General features: G+C 36.3%; 1 protein-coding gene across 1 annotated transcript; it reads left to right on the top strand.

Annotated features, from left to right (window-relative positions):
• Positions 1-1,057: 1,057 nt before the first annotated feature.
• Positions 1,058-19,842, top strand: LOC126814263 (uncharacterized). Its single transcript, XM_056099641.1, has 9 exons — positions 1,058-1,270; positions 4,925-5,473; positions 6,388-6,702; positions 7,086-7,239; positions 7,830-7,984; positions 8,231-8,406; positions 8,607-8,768; positions 10,824-10,967; positions 19,713-19,842. Exons 2-6 carry the CDS (start codon positions 4,939-4,941, stop codon positions 8,239-8,241), a joined length of 1,170 nt encoding a protein of 389 aa, XP_055955616.1. The 5' UTR covers positions 1,058-1,270; positions 4,925-4,938; the 3' UTR covers positions 8,242-8,406; positions 8,607-8,768; positions 10,824-10,967; positions 19,713-19,842.
• Positions 19,843-20,188: the final 346 nt, after the last annotated feature.

Below are 20,188 nucleotides of genomic sequence, written 5' to 3'. Positions count from 1 at the left end.
ATTTTGTCAGCATCACTTTTTACGATTTTTCGTATTTTAATTTAAGTATATGTTCTCTGGGTTAATTAAACTTTTCTGTCGGCACCGGAAGTGACGTGATTTTGCCCAAAACTTCAATTTTGACGTGTCGAAAGTTCTTCTCAAAAGACAATATTATTTTTTACAATTTTGAAAGATCAAGATGAATGCTCCTTCTAAAGAAGCAAAATATTTCGGGCTTAGTTTTTTATTTCGGTTTTGTATTTGCGCCATTTTGATTTAGGGATGATAAAAGAGGTGTAAAAATGAGCTATTTACAATGCATTCAGGCTTTTCATATTTTAAAATGTGTCTTGACAACTTTCATAAACCTGTAGCATTAATCCATACAAAAACAATGTATGTCCAAATAGGTTTTTTATATTAGCAGTTGCCGAGAAATAGGCGATCTTGCATCAGTCACTTTTCACATTATTTTACCTGTAAACGAGTTAATTATAGTCCGAGTTTTTACTTTTCTTTACCATGTGATGCCTCATGTCACTTTTGACTTGGCGGAACCAATTTCACATATTCAATGTCACCAGACAGGGCGCCATTTCGGAACAAAACTGTATTTTTAGCATTCAAAACAGATATTTTATTCACATCAGTCTGATTTTCATAAAATTGTCAACATGTGATGCCTTATGCCATGTATGATTTCATAGAACTAATTTAACATTTTCATTATCACCGGAGGTAATGTCATTTTGGCAAAAACTGTATTTGTTGCCTTTAAAACAATTGTGTTTTTTTTTTGTTGTTGTTTTTTTGTTTTGTTTTTAAGTGAGTAAAGTATATTTATTATTCGTTTAACATTATAATATTTGATTCCAATTGACACATAGATTGGATCAATGCGATCATATAGATGTCCAAAAATTGCCTCTAGCAACTTCCCTTGTCGAGAAATTCCCATTAGAAAGTGAGCTAACTTATCGGTAAGTTAGTAACACATTTTGTCAGGATCACGTTTTTGACATGTGTAATAACACATGGTAACAAATGTATAAATGGAATTGATATTGCTGGATTTGGTTGACTCTGCGTCTATTTTATAACACGTGTGGAATACTTATGTGGAAAGCTGTTTAACGGTTTCATTGGTACCGGATATGACATAAGTTCAAGGCTAACGTGGCACCGGAAGTGTAATAAGTTCATGGGTAACCTGGCGCCAGTGAAACCCGTCATTACTGCATCGCAGTTCTAGTCAGATTTATTTTGGTGACTATGATATGATTACAAGGTGAGTGTACAGTATAGATAAATTATATATCCGGGTCCGGTATTAAACCGAAACTAGAGCTATTTATGGGGAGGAAGTATTTCATTACGTCATTAAAACTTAGACCCCTACCATTTGTAAACGTATCGTCTCTACTGTTTATGTATTCATGGTAAGTAAAATATATGTTACTACTGTTTTATATTAATAACGTATACACCGTGAGACGGTGTGGTATATCGCTAACCTATATTTGTAGTGTAGTGTACGTAGTCTACTCGCACAGCATTCTGAACATATCACGTGATCTACACATCACAGGTCATGACATAGACGTCAATGGGTCATGAAGTCAACATTGTAAACAATTCGTAGTCCCAACATGTTCTCTCTTCTTCCAATGATTTTTCACAAAAATAACATCTACAACTCATAGAATTGACGTTGTCTTTTAATGACAGCGTCTGCGAGGGTTGTTCATAGGGGCCGACATATTGCACTATTTTGTGCGTCGGTCGGGTCTATTTCAGATATACACAATCAATTCTGTTGATGTTTTTAGCGTTGGGATTGACTAATAGTTAATGTGTTTCAGTTCTAAAACAAATATTTTAAACTTTAACGCAAATTTAGAAAATAGCCAAATTCTGGCTGGGATTACTGAGCAAAATGGCCATTCGCTGTATACGTGCGAAAAAAAAGCTAGCCACCAATTAATTTTCGTACGTTAGTTACGTACGCTCGCACAGTAGAGGCCACTGATAAAATGTTTACGTGACTAAACTACGAATGGCTTCAGTATAAGAAAAAAATAGAATAAATAACTTAAAAGTTATAATAGTAATTTGAACTGATACGCGCTGTAACAACGAACGCATAAATTTTTCACTTGTTCCGCTACATCTGTAAGACCTGAATAATCGGCATTATACACTAATTACGTCCCTTTTCTACGGGTACAGAGCCGGGAACCCGAATTAGATGCAACTTCATAGCCAATTTAAATTTGTTTAGGTGAGTTATGAATTTTCTTGTTTCACATGAATAAAGTAACATTTTGTAGGAATGTGGGCTTTTATAGATTGAACACTTGTCGGTGGAAGCGGGCGTTTATGGAAGACCAAACAGGACTTTATTCAGTTTTCCTAATTCTAAGTTCTTAATTCTTATTTCCTCATTTGTTGTCGTATTTTGTATTTAATAAAATACGAACTATTAGATTCTGAGAACTTATTGGCCCCAGCTGGTTTTGATAATAGATGATATCGACCTTTCAACTCTGTATACTTATGTTTCGTCACGTTCTAATTAAACATGTAATTAATCCCATATGTCATTTTCAAACTAAATATGATATGTGTACAAGCTCCGTATAACTTCAAAGGAATACGCACTTGTACGTAATCACACCATGACGTGATAAGAAGACATTTCCATATATGATTATGAGTCTTATCTATTGTCGACCTGTATAAAACAAGGAGTTTGCCGACAAAGAGATGAGCATAGACGCAGATACGGGACGACCAGAGACAAGCGTGTGTGGGGGGGGGGGGGAGAGGCTTGGACGAGTACATGGACTAACTCGAGTTCAGCTGCTACCTTGGATTTAATAGTTATGTACCGTCCTGATGTGTTCCTATATAGTGTATGTTCCTGTATTGTTGTTGTATGTATGTGCCTGGTGTAAATAACCCCTATTTATCACCCAATAATAAATTCTACAGCAGATATCGCTTGTGTGATATATTTTATAATCTTTACATGAATTTGATTGGTCAGTTGAAAAGGAACTACTTTTTTTATTTTCAAAGAACAGTTCATTTCTTATTAAAAGTAACTTTTTTTTTTAATTAAAAATGAACTATTGTTATTCAATTGACCTTGATGGTCAATATAAAGGACTTTGAAATGGTTGAATTGTTGTCAAAAAATGATGTATCACTACGCCGTAATGTTCAGTAAAAGTGAAATCTACAGCAAAGATTTATATTTATCTATTTGTGCATGTAAGAAGGGATTGGGTGATAAATAAAATCTCCTACTCGTCTTTTTGATATCAAAAAATATCAACACTCGTTGATAAAGTAAAAAAAAAATCGGCAGAGCCTCGTTTGTTGTTACTTTATCAACTTGTGTTGATATTTTTTGACATCAAAAAAGACTGGTCGGAGATTCTCTATATGTACGAAACTGATCTACTGGTATCACTAATAGTGTTACAATAGGACGATGTGTGTTTAATGTGTTGAAAACGTTAACAGTAACGTCTAATTAGCGTATCCTGTAACGTTTCTAAATGAAATTGGCCTTACGACAAAATAATCTTTCCTGGGTTACGTGACACAAACATTCTGAACGAACGCTGAATAACAAAATACTTATGTTTTTAAAACGTTCGGAAAACTATATTTGGTTAGCTGGGGTACGCCAGAAACGAATCTAGATCATGACATCAACAGGCGATATAAATAGACACAACCAGCGATTTGATTTGTAGTCGTCTTTCGAGTAGTTTACTGTACTTAATGTAGATAATCCACTGGATTTAATTTACTTTGACCCTGTGTTCTTTAAAATAATCATATCTTTAACTTATAAATCTATCAACAAATCGGATCCAGGTTATGTTCAAATCTAGTACCATTGTATTATCCCACCGCTCATTACGTTCAGAAGCCAAATTGTCATTGGATGTATCTACCTATAATTTGAAATCATTTGAATCCAGAACTTTTACGATACAGTGAATCAGATGTTCGGAATGCTCAATGTGATTCTTTGTCAGTTTTTAAATCCAGAGTGAAAACTTGAGTTATTTAGTCACTATCTTTAACAATCCAAAGTGAGATAATTTTGTAGCTCCTAGAGCATTCCCTAGTGGATTGAATATCATTATTATTATTATTAGATCTCGATATAACTGCTCATGTACACCATAGTTAACAGCGATAATTTCATTCAATAAAAACAAATTTACAATGTTGTGAAATAAAGCGCGCCGCATTGTACTGTTTTGTTGTGAAGCACGGTCCCACTGTAATGGGGGGGGGGGGCTGAATGGTTAGCGTGCGCGCGCTGTATCATAAAGTCTGTCATTGAGTCGACTGGCGTGGTTTCGAATCCCCGGTTGTATGTAGCAAGGAGTAGGGTCGCCTGTCCAACCTCGTGGGTTTTCTCCTACTTGTAAAGACCCCTACGCGCAAGCGAATTATGTAAATAAAATTAAACCATATGCTAGTCCCGAAATGACCTAGTTTGTGTCGAGTGGACGTTAAACCCCATTTCTCTCTCTCTCTCTCCCGCTATAATGGTTTGTATATGATAGTGTGGTGATATAGAGTACTATGGTCTGCTGTGATATAAAGCCCCACTATAATATTTTGTATAGTATAGTGCTGTGATATAAAGTGCCGCTGTATTATTCTGTATGGTATAGTATGGTGATAAAGTTCCTCTGCATTGATTTTATTTTGTTTTGGTTTGTGTAGTATAGTGTGCTGTGATATAGAGTTCCGCTGTATTATTCTGTATGGTGATAGGTGTGTATTGTAGTTAGGTGTGTTGTGATATATAGTCCCGATGTATAGTGTTGTCTGTAGAGTTTTGTATATTAGACAAGAACTAATGTGTTAAATGATTGATCACTCTCTATCATTTGTTATTACATTTCAGACCGTTTCATTTCAATGTTAGCCATACCTTCTCATATTAGCTGGCAAAACAAACGTAATATGGAAGAATGTGAAAAGCAAAGACAAGACCCTGGTATTATCAAATCTGACAGCTCTGTGGACAATTCTTCGCACATCACGGCTAAAGATTCGTCTTGTAAATGCGATGGAATTGCAACATGTACAGATGCTCATTTACTCTGTCATAATACAGGAGTGTGTGATGGCGACCAGGCGAAATTGGCTGTAACGACCATTGGGAAATCGGATCTACCTCAAACTATCGCGGATCCGAAGCACGAGGACGGAGAAACGGCTGAAAAGCTCGACGAATCGCCACAATCAACTGTAAGTAAACCCGGAGATGCTTTTGTACCAAACCCTTGGGCAGAAGAATTTGAAAAGCTGAAACAAGAAAACGAAGAGCTAAAACAAAAAAACGAAGAAAACGAAGAGCTAAAACAAAAAAACGAAGAGCTAAAACAAAAAAACGAAATGCTAATACAAGAGAAGGGTAGAACAAACGACGTTAAACAAGGCTCGCGACCCGGTAAGATTTTATTACTAGCCATTACGTGCTAAGACTTAAAACTACCGTTTTCGTTTTTAACAATCATTATTATTGCCTTGTATGTGCATATGTATTATACCTCCTTAAAAATAGCTGCAAAGTAAAGTTTTGCAAACTGTTTCAGGGAATATTGGCACTAGTTATGTGCTGCGACACCAGAAAAATGTGAAAAGTAATTAACTATTTTCAAAAACAAAACTATTCTGAATATTGACTGATTAATTGACGAAACTATAAAGACATAAAGTGTTGTAACTTGCGCCAGAATAACTGCCCTGGAAACGGGATGAAACCTAGAATCTTGAATGAATGTACCATTCGGTATTTTAAGAAGCTAGTATCTAAGGATTAAATTAAATATTTAAATATACACAATTAACGAACGTAGGTAACCATAAAACATTAAAGACAATAATTACAAATATAAATAATAAGGATTAAGCTTATCATACAGTCTGTCCACCATCGGTTACCAAGTTACAAGATTAGTGGCTTCTTCAGGTATAATCGGTACTAAAAGAAATCAAATGAAATTTAACCAAGTTATAAAAACAACATATCGTACATTAAATGAATGAATGAATTAATAAAGAAACAAATGAATAAATGTACGACTTATATCCATTACAATAATATTAATGCATAGGTTTCGAATGATGTATAGGTTAAGATTGCAAGGAATAGTCACCCCAAATACTATTTAATTAACAAGTAGTATATAAACAATTTAAAATGATTTTGTTTCCTTACTTATAAACATCGGGGTACATTTTGAGCGTGGATCAAATCGTGGAAAATTTAGTATTTTCCGGAAAACGAGACTTTTAATTCTTGTTCGATTTTCTCCGCATTATTGTTTAGAAAGAGTATCGCTATTTTATTGTATGTTACAGTTATAATACCATTAAAAGAACGAGGGGGTATGATGGCAGAAAAAGATCGAGTGAAGTTTATTGTCCACATGCCGTTTCTTATTGAAGAATTACACCCAGAAAATCTGATTACCATGATGTTTTCAAAGTTTCTTATTAACGACGACGACGTAGAAAAACTTAGAAAAATACTGGAGAATCAGGGCAGAAAAAGGTGTGCCGAAAAAATGCTATTCATGTTATTGAGGTGTGGCAGATATGCGTACACAATTTTCCTGAAATGTTTAGAACTAACGGATTATAGAAATGTTATCAAGAAACTAGAACCCAACTGTGGTAAGTAGTAATCATTTGCCTATACGACTTCCTTGATTATTACTGCAATACAGAACCAAGTAGTAAACACTACTTCCGATGGTAAAATACCGTACACATAAACGCCCTGCAGTGATTTAATCCATGTAATATTTACTGATGTTCACAAAACGTTTGTGAAATTTTGTTAAAGCTCCATAATCAATAGTAAAATCGAACTAAACATTAATCATTTGTAAAAGGTGTTACAATGACCATTACTAAACATAACTAAGATATATTATATGTATAATATAATGGACGATATATGACACACGGACTTTACCTTCCGCTATTGAAAATGTATTACCAGCTCTTAGTGTACAAAATTACAAATTCTACCCGTCTTACCTTTTATTTGCCAGAAGTGTTTGGGGGCATCATTAAATTACCTGATCACCATTGTCACGAACTGATCACAAAAGACCATCCAAAACATAAAGAGTTTATGAAAAAGGTAGAAGGAGATTTAGAAGATATATACGATTCAACGGAATTACTAGTCATTACAGAATTGACGTAAGTAGTTATTTTAATGACATATTAGATTCAGTGTATTTACTTTGACGCCTTACACTGACAATAGGCTGGTTTCCAATTGTCGGTTCGTAACGTCCGAATCGAAATTTCATTCGATTGAGCCAGAATAAAGTCCGGTCAAAGTGACAGCTTTGCTAGTCACCATAATAGATGATGCGTCAGCAAAACCGTCACCTAATCAACCGCTCTTGACAATTATTAAGCAACGACAAGAACCGTCAATAGCATTTTCGGTTAGTAGGGCCTAAAGTATTGCAAAGGACAGTGGCGACAAAGAAATATTACGGATAGTCATATTCTACATATCCTATCCTTAATTTCATAAGACATGGACAAAATTATGGATAATTAAAATTGACGGTTTGACCAAATTATGGATAATTGATACTTAAACAAAGCGATTTATTTATGTTCGGATGTTTCTAAAACTACATGTTATGCATCCAATCTCGAAATAAAAGCTTCATACCTCTTAATTAACATCAGGCGTATACTCTCAGATATTCGTAATATTCTCCTTGTGAATACGGCGTTTCCATATTAATATATGTTAAAATAATCTTTTACAGTAAGGGCTGTGTTCAGGTCACGTTCCGTCTGATATCACTGGGTTCAAAGAGTGAAAGCGAACTTCGTGAAGTTTTGGAATCGAAGGTGAAATCTGGATATATTGGTGATAACAAAGTATCAACAGAGGGATTTTCATTTAATAAAATTGATGGAGGTATTTATTGATTAAAAACGCTTATATGGATATACTACTTCTGAATTTATTAACATGCTACGTTTCGATACACATACAGATATCGTTATCAAGCAAATAATGATATTTAACAAAAATGTGGTACAATATATAATTAACAATTGGAAACCATTTAACTGATATCGTGTTAAATCCTCATCTATTCGTGCTCACAGCGCTACGGAAAACACAATCACTCTTGTAAATATTTCTCAAATATGTTTTCAGTCCGGATTTAAAGGAGTCTAATGATGGACAGGATCTAAGTTTTTCTGGTAGCGAGTTCCACAAATTGGCAGCAACAACACCAAATGATGAGCGAGCTCCAAAGGAGCTGAGTTTATATTTTGGGACAACAATGTTGTTCTTAGTACTTTATTTTAGACTTTTTGGTGGCATGTAAGGTATTACAATTCTCTCATATAAGGTAGCACTACTCAATCACACATTGATATGTAAGAGAGATCAATTTGAAGTCAATTACAGAGGCAATACTCTCTCTCTCAAATGAGTTCGCGTTACGATTCGCTGCTTTGTTTTGTTTTTCATCGACAAAAACAAGACTAAATGCTTTTGATTCATATTTTTATCTCTTTCTACAAAGGCAATGGCGAGGAAATGGTTGCTGACAGAAATGGGATTCAAGATTTGCAACTCGTAACCCAGGAAAACTTTAGTCAACTAAAAGAAAAGATTGATGAATTGCAGGGGTTTAATTTGAGATTGCTACAACATATTGCTGAATTAGAAACAGAACTTGAAGAAGGTGGGTTATGACAGAGAAAAGAGTTATTTAAACCAATTTTATGATCAGCTGACAAATAATGGTTTAAACGATTATTATTGAAGCGAGGGAGAGAGAGAGAAATGGGGTTTAACGTCCACCATACACGCATTAGGTCATTTTAGGACTAAGATATTTTTCAATTATATTTCAATAATTCGCTTGCGCGTAGGGGTCTTTAGCAGTGTGTGTGTGTGTGGGGGGGGGGGTAACCAGGAGGACCCAGGGAAAACCCACGAGGTTGGACAAGCGACGACGCTCCTTGTCACGTACAACCGGGGAATCGAAACCACACCAGCTGACTCAATGACAAACCTTGTGATCTAACGCTCACGTATTACACCATTCGCCCCCCCCCCTTATTATAGAAGCTTAATGGTTATTTATTAATAAAATCTTTGCATGGGTTAAAGGACAGTATTGGTGCCAGTCATTATCATATGTGTGATAGAACTGGTTAAACACGTTCCAAATATTATTTTATCACAGAGATCATTGCTACGATAGCTGCGTAATCAATGCTTCAACAATCGGAAGTGACGAACGCAAAAGGAAAACACGAGTTATCCCTCTATATTATAACTGACCGAAGTAACGGGTGATAACAGATAAATGGGCGAATGTCTGCTCACTAATAATTCCTTCGAAGACCAAACGTTGTTGTGTGAGACTGTGAAAGGATATCGGACAATCCATAAAAAAATGACTCTCACTAGATAAGAGAACATGAAAGAAAAATAGAAAAAGTCCGTGCATTACCATGTTTTTATAAGTATAGAATGAATACACACGTGAATGTACTGACTGTTTCTATTTTTCTCGTGTTCTCGTATCTAATGACATTCAATTACTTTTTTGAATTGTCAGATCCTTACAGCCTCATATGAAAACTTTTGGTCTTCGAAGGAATTATTAGTGAGCAGAAATTCCGATTGTTGAAGAATTGATTACGCATCTATCGTAGCAATGATCTCTGTAATAAAATAATATTTGGAACGTGTTTAACCATTTTTATCAGATGTGTGATAATGACTAGCACCAACATTGTCCTTTAAAGACATGAAATGTAATGGTCATCTACAAACTTATTGAATCTTACAAACCTACACATTTCCCAAGTACAACATCTGAAAACTCTAAAGATCCACTTCCTATGTACGCGTGTACTCCAGCGGAAAATATAGCGCTTCGTCGCGCGGTTATTTGCATTTCCATGTATACCGAAAATTCGCTGAAAAGTTTAGGGACCAGCGCAAATGACTTCATAAGCAAGGATTTCTCTTTACACCATGGAGCCCGACATTGTTTACGTTCAGTCGCCGCCTTTAACAATAGCACTATGGCCAAAAAATCTGTAGTTGTATGAAAAATCAGCATTGGTTCAAAATACAGTTTGTTTCCACGTAAACATCTGGTTGGGTACGCATTCGCAGACTTCAAACGAGAAAAAATTGGGAAAAAGTCGCTTATCAAGCAACTTTCCCGCAACCTGAAGGACTTTTTCGACGGGCCAAACTCACGCGTTAACGCGTACGTGGAAAGCGGGTTTAATTTTTAAATTGGTAGGCTACCAAATAAGGTTGATTTACTGTGATACTATGGAAGCCTGTTGCGATCATTTTATAATCTCGACTTCTCACAGCGGCAAGTCGAGGATTCTAAAGCTAGAAGTTGAGAAGTTGAGGGGCGAGAAGTTGAGAATTCAAAGAGCAAGAAGTTAATATTTCAAAAAAAGCCACAACAGATTTCCATATAGAGGGAAAGTGTCGGAGGTTATACTGTTAGAATTTCTAAATTAATATGCATATTCAGGTATTAGTTTGACTAAATGCTCAATAATGACGAAAACATATTCTGGTTTGCATAGTCGTATTACTGTTTTAATATGTTGTGAGTACTTAGTGAGATTGTTTATATATCGAAGGTACGTTGAGAGACTTGTAATAAATAACGTATTTAATATACGGTCAACCTTACACGAGTTCTCGCTATTAAAAGTATGTAATACAACATAATTTTGGAACTTGCATTTTTAAGATGAGAAGAACTATAACGAAAGACTGATACACCTTCAGAATGAAAACCAAACCTTGAAGCTGAAAATACATGAGCTGCACATTGAAAACGGGGCGATAAAAGACTCATCTGCCAAACTCCAAGATGCTGACGAAAAAGAAGCCGGTATGTTACTAGTATATTTAAAGTAGCTAAGTCTCTAACTCAATATCATCCAAAATCTTCAACATTGAAAACTCGATTTATTTGTCAAATTAAATCAACATTCATGTTGTGATCTTACCGGAAAAAGATGGGCTTTTGATATCCAATATTTAAGACAAAATAAACATTTTACCATTGGTACACGAATCGTGTATAATATAAGGCGCTTCAGACCCAGTTGTATCAAGAGACTCGAGGGACGAAGCTAGACACATTGCACCAAATCAAACGGCGTATGTAGACTGGAATAACCAGACGCTAGAAATTTGCACTCGCTTGAGACTGCTGGCTTATTTCGCCGAACATAACTGATTTTGAAATTGGAGTAAAAACGGAAACCATTGAATGTAAATCAGTTTATATACATTCATATTACAGTAAAATATGCGTTGCGACCCACTTTTGTCAATTTCTAGGTCCCAAATGTTAGCGATTTAGCTCCTTTAATATAAAGCCATGAGATTCAAAGAAAAGTTCGTGAACAGGTGGTTAACTAGACCTCTCCCAACTGTAAATATCCTTTCAATGTGAACAGATCCTGATAAGCACATTGTCTACTTCAAGCGGCTTTGTGTCCAATTATGTAACCCCTGACCTGGATCTATGGTTAGCGTATCATTACCCATTCACCGAAAACCTATTAAACGCCACCATCTTGGAATTTGAACATGTGATCTGCGCCCCCGAAAAGTTATATATTGACACCAAACACTACTACTTAATCATGAGTGTATATATCATTACTAGAGTGGTTCAGAGACTGAAATATTTGTCCTATTAAAAACTGACCCACTTATCTGTCTGATTGCATCTTCGAGAGATTTTCTGAAGTGAGCCAAGTTTAGTCCCGCGCATGTGGGTTCGGAGGTCACAGCAAATATACGTCACACGAGGTATTTTACAAACATGTATTGGTATACAAAGCCGAGTAAAAAATACACTCATTACGCACTTCGACTTTCGTGTTTATTTAATAGCGAACCTGAGCAAAAATTTCAATTGCACTCTTTGATTTTGGCGATTATGGTACAGGGCTAGCTGTAATATCTTCGTTTCTTTTCTAACTTTCAACATAATGAGCGTGGCAAGATAAACTGATTACAATACTTTGAGATTTACTTTTATTTAGTGGTTACAACCTTCGTTTACGTTGTGCTCTAATTACTTTAGGAAAAAAATATTTTCTAGCTCTAAATACGCAGAACTTTTTGAGACCGGAAAATAACCGAAACAAAATTTGTATTTGGAGTCTTTATTTTCCAGGCACCTTGTCGGTAAATTGTTGTAAATTATGTTTGGAGTATCTTATTTAATTTTTTGTGGCCTTGAGCGTTGATCGACGGACTTTTTTCTAGATCTGACACTGAGCCCTGCAAGATAGCGTCCACCGATGATTTGCTATCCAGCATTGGATTGGACATGTACCCCCATGATTTGAGCACCGTAAGCATACTTCCCATGGCAAAAATCACAAATAGGCTTAATAAATTTCCGACAACTACGGAGCATCGGTCTATCATAACTGCTTTACATGACGACTGTGTGACGCGTGGGGATAAACACATTCAAAATAGACTGGTCAGACTGAAGACAAAGACTTGGAAGCTGGGTAAAAGGGATAGCGGAAGAGATACTAGTAAAATTAATTTCATAAATAGAGAAACTCGGGCATCTGCCGATGCGACCTAGACTGATTTATGTAGGAAAAATTAGGTATTTGCGGCGATTGTCAAAGTGTCATAAAAGAACAATCGCCCAGTTAAAAAATCGACTTAGGAAAACTAGGCTAATAATGAAAATAAAAAACAAAACAATTGGCAGGTAAAAAAAAAAGGTTGCAAGTCCAAACCTTTTAAGAACAAAAAAGCAATTTTGTGTGATGTCGAAAATCAAAGATACACCCTAGAATGCCATCATTTGGTAATGGAACTTAAAAATCTAAACTGATGACGTAGCAGCGGTTATAACCGCATGTTTGACTGTCGCGGGACTAAAATCTAATTACACTCCATTAAAATCTACAGTTCAAGAAATATCATGTGATCCCATCTTATACGGTTCTGCTTTGAATTTGCTAAAGAGTTATAGAACCGAAACATAGCTGGTTCTATATGTTAACAAAATACATGTGATTCGAAATTTAGTAATTGCATCATTTGGATTAAAGTAACCAATCATATCAGTAATTGCACAGGTTCAAGGTCATGATCAGGCTATTCTGTGCGTGATGTCCATATGTCCTATAAAATAAATCATGGCAAACTTTTAAGGCAGATTTCATAAGATTCCGGAAAGATTACCATTTGAGTTCCGAGACAGCAGCTTGATTCCAGGAGAAAAAGATATAGCAATTTCTATCAGCAGACTCGCCCATCGAGTCTGGCTGGCTAGTGTTTGAGAATGACTTTAGCATTGCAATCTATACTATGCTTGTATCTATGTAAGCAGCTATATATACTATTCAAAAAAAAGTAGGGGATATTTGATTTTTAAATGTTATTAAAGTCACCTAATGAAACTGACGAAGAAACAAATGACAAAATGAAATGAAGTTCACATTCATCGATTTATTCCAAATGATCGTTAGACTAAGTAAAGCACAGACTGACCATTATAAGGGTAAAATGATACCCGGGGTCAAACAGCAAAGTTACCACAGCATCACAATCAAGTCAGTAACGGGTAAATCCTCCTCTGTTTGCCAAACAAGCATTGATCCGACGTGGCATACTCCTAATGAGACGTCTAAGGTCATTTTGGTCCAGATTGTCCCATTCCTGTTGCAACGCAGCAGCAAGTTCTTGGAAATTGGCAGGACGTTGTTGACGTTGACGTAACCTCTGTCCAAGCATGTCCCAGACATGCTCGATGGGGGAGAGGTCGGGACTCAGTGCTGGCCAAGGTAATGTGGTGATGTTCTGTTGTTGGAGGTAACCTGTAACGATCCTGGCCCTGTGACATCTTGCGTTGTCATCCTGGAAGATGAAACGGCGGCCATGACGTCGTGCGAACGGCACAACATGGACTGCCAAGATGTTGTCCCGGTAGTACTGGCCTGTAACACACCCTGCAACAACATGTAAAGCCGTTCTTCCAGCAACAGTGATGCCTCCCCACACCATAACAGAACCACCCCCAAATCGATCATGTCTGATCCCTCCTACGTCTGTCCAAAAAATCAACAGTGAACCTTGACTCATCTGAAAACATCACATTGCTCCAGCGTCGATTATCCCAGTGTTGACGATCCCTACACCAACGACGTCTTGCCTGAATGTGATGATCTCTCAAACAAGGGATCACGCGAGGACGTCGGGCGCGAAGGTGACCCCTATATATATGCAGTCGATTCCGAATCGTCTGGCCACTCACTCTCACACCAGTGTCTGTTTGAAGACGAGCGCTGATCTGATTTGCTGTGATGACACGATTTCTCAAGGCCAAGGTACGGATAAATCGATCCTGGGCTTGAGTTGTCGACCTGAGCGTGGTCTGTCCTGTACAGATTGTGTATCACGGTATCTGGACCATAGCCTGCTTATGACAGACTGAGAAACATTCATCGTCTGCGCCACAACCGCCTGTGTTGTGCCGATCTGTAGCATGCCAAGGGCACGTAACCTTTCATTTTGGGTAAGCCGACGCATATCAAAATTTGTTTTCTGGTCACTAAAACAATTAAACTGATGTTTCCACCCTGGAATTCAATGCCACAATGACTGTAACATTCAAAGTCAGAGTCGTGCAAATCTTGGGTTGGACCCCCATGATGATCCCAAGCATCACCTGCATTCCATGCGGTAGCTATTGGTGCGTTTGGGCGTCACATGTAACTGGAAATGTTTCTTCTGTTAGGTTCTATAGTGACTTTTTTCGTAGTCATTTGCATATTTTAGTATTATGCCCCCAAAATCAAATATCCCCTACTTTGTTTGAATAGTATATAAAATGTAAAAAAGGAACTGTTGCATTGTTATTCCTGGTAAGACAAACGTCTTAAGAAAACAGTAAGAAGTAAATACACAACGTGAAGGGGAAGCAAAGGCGATACTAGACGATCACAAGGCTACCAAGATATGTAGTAAGAAAAAATGCATGGGTCGTACGTAGGATGTGGCGACCTGATTTGGATCGACCGCTCTCCACGTCCAACAGAAGGCCAATGGTGCTACATCTTCCCGATTCTCTCCTTAACAAAATGCAAACTGTGCAGTAAAACTATTGAAGAGAAAGAAGAAATATGACCACGTGACTCCACTTCCAAGGAGCTTGCATTGGTTGCCAGTTAAATATCGGGTCATATTCAAAATTAATATGATGACATACAAGGCATTCAATAATCAAGCACCAGACTATATCAAAAGAGATGATTGCAACATGCAACCCAAAACGAAATCTTGATCAACTTCGCACAATTTACTTTCAGAAAAACACTCAAAACTGAAACATTGTGGAGATCGAACCTTTTCTATGTCTGCGTCGAGATTATGGAATGTGCTACCAGAAGCATTAGATCAAGCAAGACCGTAGACATTTTTAAAACCAAGTTATAAACTCATTTATACAACCAAGCGTATCAGTAATTAAATGTATATATTATGATTTGTCATATGTCCGTCAATGTGATATCATGATTGTAAAGCGCTTAGATGATCTTAAGACGATTAGGCGCTATATAAATGTCTTATTATTATTTTTATTATTAGGCTTTCAGACTTTCGTTTTAAGACTATTGTTTTTACTAAAATTATTATTATATTACATATGAAAGCTTATTGTTTCTGTTAAGATTATTATTAAAAGAAAGCTTATTTTTTCTGTTAAGATTATTAAGCTTTCATATGAAATATGTTAAAGTTTTTTCTGTTAAGATTAATTTTTTTTTTCTTTTTTGGTGTGTCTTTTCTGCAAATCGGATTTCTCGTAAATCTAGTTAACCTTTCATATTTCATATGAAAGTTTATTGTTTCTGTTAAAGTTATTACTATTATTATTTGTGTGTGTTTCCTGCAAATCGGATTTCTCAGAATAGAACCATAGGATCTTTCTGAAACTTTGACCTACCCCCCCCCCCCACTTCCCACACACACACACCCAAAAAATGGGTTAAATATATTTGATTAAATATATTTTCATAAAGCCGAATCAGAAGTCAACGAATTTTACGGACGAATGCATTTGACCTACATTGCTGTAACTTTCTGACTATTTGACCTATTTTACTAATTCTTTTAGTACCTTGAAACATTTACTTCAAATCTGCAATTTCGGATTTTCGATGAAATTAAGGATTAAAGTTTTAAAAAAAATCGACGAAATATAGGTCAGATTGCCTTCAAAATTTAAATTCATCCCCGGTGTAAAACTAACATGACAACTTCTTGAATATTAGTACGATTTTCGTGAAATTCGGAATCATCTGGTTGATCCAACTTCAACGATGCCATTTGATATTTTCTAACTTATCTCCACTTGGAGAAATTAAGGATCAAAGTTTTAAAAAAAATCGACAAAAAGTAGGTCAGATTGCCTTCAAAATTTAATGCGTACACAAAATATGAATCTGCCGATTGAACCGGAAGTGCCACCATCTTGGAACGTGAAAAATCCACAAGGCTTTTGCAATATTGGAGTTACATTTTCTGAATCTTTGATGGAATGCCTAAAATATATCGGATCAGAATTTTGATATCGATAAACTGATGGTCACCATTTTGAACTGAATATGAGAAAAAGTGAAAAAATCGACGAAAACAATAGGCCGTAGTTTGGAGAATATGTCTCCTATTTCCAAAATGAATACATTTCAGGATAGCCGGGATCAGGGTCGAATTTATGGTATTTGAAAATGTCAAAATTTCGAATTTTGCCTTTGACGTTTTTCGTGCCGACAAAATTGTTTACGAGTGAAAAATCGCATTAACTTCGCGAGTTTTTGATGGATTTTAATGATCATTTTTTTAAATACCTTTCAGGTCTTAAAATAATAAAAATGAAATGATTACAGCAATACAAGTCTCAGTTATTTCCCAATTTGTTTTTGCCCGGGTGCAATGTTACTCGCTATATATACGCATAAATGTCAGCATTTTCTAGCGTCGATTCCCCCTGTCAGTGGTACAGAACTAAGCCCTGGCAAGAACAGCTGTCTAATCGTTCGGATGGGTCGATCAACTGAAGACCCGTCTATAAATTGGGGTCCACGTAAAAGATCCCTTGGAGGGGGTTGGGATTTGCAAATTTATTACATCCTCTAATAACTGTAACGACAGCCACACACCTAATCTGTAGGTACACTTATTTCAGATATAATGCCAGCAATCCGCTCACATTTATGCCGATGTTCTGCCAAAGGGTTGTGATGACAACGAATTTATTTCAATTTTTCCGAAAAAATAATCAATAAAATTGGGCAAATCTTAAGAGTAATGAATATCTCATAGTAGTATTAATTTAAGCCGAGACGATAAATACTGACGACTTATGACGTCAACTTAGGCTAACCCGGAACTACACCCTCCGTCTGTTCGATCAGAGAAATTTGAGTGATTGAAAATACAATGGAGACATTCTGATAGTTGAAAATGCAAAGATGAAAACGTCACAGTAAATTTACAAATGTGAAAATTAGAAAGTGAAAAAACATAACTAGATTTTTATATTGTTAATTTTTTTCGATACTATTAGTGAAAAATCTAGAAAATGGTCATTTTTAACATTTTGACTATGATATTCAATATGACAATGATTCGGCGCCATACTCCCATAGAATAAGTAAACCAACAAACATGAATCGTAAATAATGATTCTTGACTAGTAATTTTATTTTAATCATACAAGACTGGTTAATCAAGAATACGAAAACTACATTTCGTTCAGTTAATATCCATCCCAAATTTTTGTCAGGTATTCCTAGGGCTAGCAAATTCGTAACTTCTAAACTCGCGAAGGCGGCCCCGCGACTGAATAGTTTTCATTCGATTTTTTGTCATTAGAGATGCAACGTGCTGATAAGTAGGTTCACTTTTATGAGCACACATATTTAAGGCTCGTACGTAACTAACGTACGAAAATTAAATGGTAGCTGCCTTTTTTTTCGCACGTATACAGTGAATGGCCATTTTGCTCAGTAATCCCAGCCAGAATTTGGCTATTTTTTTTAAATTGCGTTAAAGTTTTAAATTTTTGTTTAGAAGTGAAATAAATTAACTTTTAGTCAATCCCCACGCTAAAAACATTAACAGAATTGATTGTGTATATCTGAAATAGACACGACCGAAGCACAAAATAGTGCCAATATGCCGACGTCAAATCTAGAGTTGTAGATGATGTTATTTTTGTGAAAAATCATTGGAAGAAGCGATAAGACGTTCTGTACGGATTATACAGTCCTAAAGGCTGCAAGAAAGCTATTGTTTACAATGTAACATTGTGTCTTGTAATGCTGATAATGATCATAATGATGGTGTTTACATTTGTTTGTTGATGTGATCTCATGACCTGTGACGTTTAGATAACGTCATATGGATATCATGGCTATTCACTGTGTCAGAGTCACTTCTCTGCAGGTAGGGTGAGTCTGTCGTTCAGATTGATTTAAGGCTGTGGACAACCGTAATAGTAGTTCCGAAATAGACAATGCAAAATGAATATATTGACACTTTTATTCAAATTACTTTATTTTGAGCGAAGTTGTGACTGTCTGAAGTGTTGCGCCGATTTTAGGCTTATCATTTGAATAAGTGTCTAAATAATAGTTTATATAACATTTGAAGCCAACATAAAGATTTAGATCTTACATAATGCATCTTTAATTTGGCGATTGGGCTTTATAAATGAAATGAAATGGGGCTTAACGTCATGCTGTTCTGCTCCTAAACTGGGGTAATGATGACAGACATTATGTTACATAATCACAGATGTTATAGACGCTTCCTACCATCTTGCCACGCGAAAGTGGTGTTAAACCTGTCTATTATCGACACCCCTGGAGTTCATGGTAGCATTATGTAATCTTAACTTGTTCTTGGCATGTTTTATTTAAACTTTCTTTGTCTGATTAGCATGTATCGAATGTTAAACCTGATATGATAGATGATACATTAGCCAGATGCCTAATAAGATCCTTTGTTTGGAAGGGTTTATAAACCCAGATAACAAACGAATCGACAGTTAGGTCCGGCCAGGACACGAGACGGAACGGGGGAGAGCGCCCGAGAGTTGGCACATTTTTGCCAATCTAGGACATGGCTCCCGCAATACAAGTTAGTTCTGGGAGTCTTTAACATTACGATGTTTGTAACTGATATGTAAGAAGCAGAGAATAAAAGTATTATAAGAAGTTAAACTAGTCTTGTCATCCGAGCGTGATTAAAGAACAAACACTGTCACAATATGCCATACAGTGTGCTATGAGGTTTTTCGTCCCATCCGATCGACTAGACTGCTGTACTTGTCAGGCCTTCCGTCCTGCATAACTGAAAGGGGGGTGTCAGGCCCTCCGTCCTGCATAACTGAAAGGGGGATGTCAGGCCCTCCGTCCTGCATAACTGACAGGGGGAAACCATGCCGGAAAATGTGGATAAAACTTTCTCGGCCAATGCAGGGATCAAACACTCGACCTCCAGGCTAGCGAGCCAGCGTCTTACCTACTTAGCCACCGTGATCCCCCTTCGGCAATATATAATGATTTTCATGTACTTACAGTTCCAGACGAGGACCATATAAAATTGGTAAAGCAACGTCGTAAAGAGTTTGTTGATGAAGTAGAAGGCAACATAGAAGGTTTATACCCACAATCTAAGACATGTGTCGTCGTCACGAATGCACAAATAAGGTAAGTAATATATACGTTAATGATATTCGTATCTAACAAAACATTAGAGAAAGCTCGCAAATTCCTTAAAACATTTTTTTAGTATTATCAACTGTAAATCTCAAGCATTCCAATATACACGAGAGCTAGGTTAAACTAATCTAAGTCTCCATTTCATTGAAACAATCATCGGCTGTGAACCTGGTAGCTAACCAAATATGTTCAGAATATAATGATAACATTCAACCAGACTCATGAACAATTTATATTGCAGGGAAAAAGTACATTTCAAAATTGCCTGACCCCGATAACAACTTGCAACTAGCAAATAAATTCTCTGATGTTTTCATTGATAAAATTGATCAAA

Source organism: Patella vulgata, chromosome 3, assembly GCF_932274485.2.
Source record: "Patella vulgata chromosome 3, xgPatVulg1.2, whole genome shotgun sequence".
NCBI lineage: Eukaryota > Metazoa > Mollusca > Gastropoda > Patellidae > Patella > Patella vulgata.
This window is presented reverse-complemented; position numbering and strand designations above follow the sequence as displayed.

Excerpts from the sequence above, each read along its gene's own strand:
- LOC126814263 (XM_056099641.1), top strand. The coding sequence starts at position 4,939 with ATGTTAGCCATACCTTCTCATATTAGCTGGCAAAACAAACGTAATATG. Across the intron at positions 5,474-6,387 it reads TAAACAAGGCTCGCGACCCG|TTATAATACCATTAAAAGAA; the intron begins GTAAGATTTTAT and ends TGTATGTTACAG. Across the intron at positions 7,240-7,829 it reads CTAGTCATTACAGAATTGAC|TAAGGGCTGTGTTCAGGTCA; the intron begins GTAAGTAGTTAT and ends AATCTTTTACAG.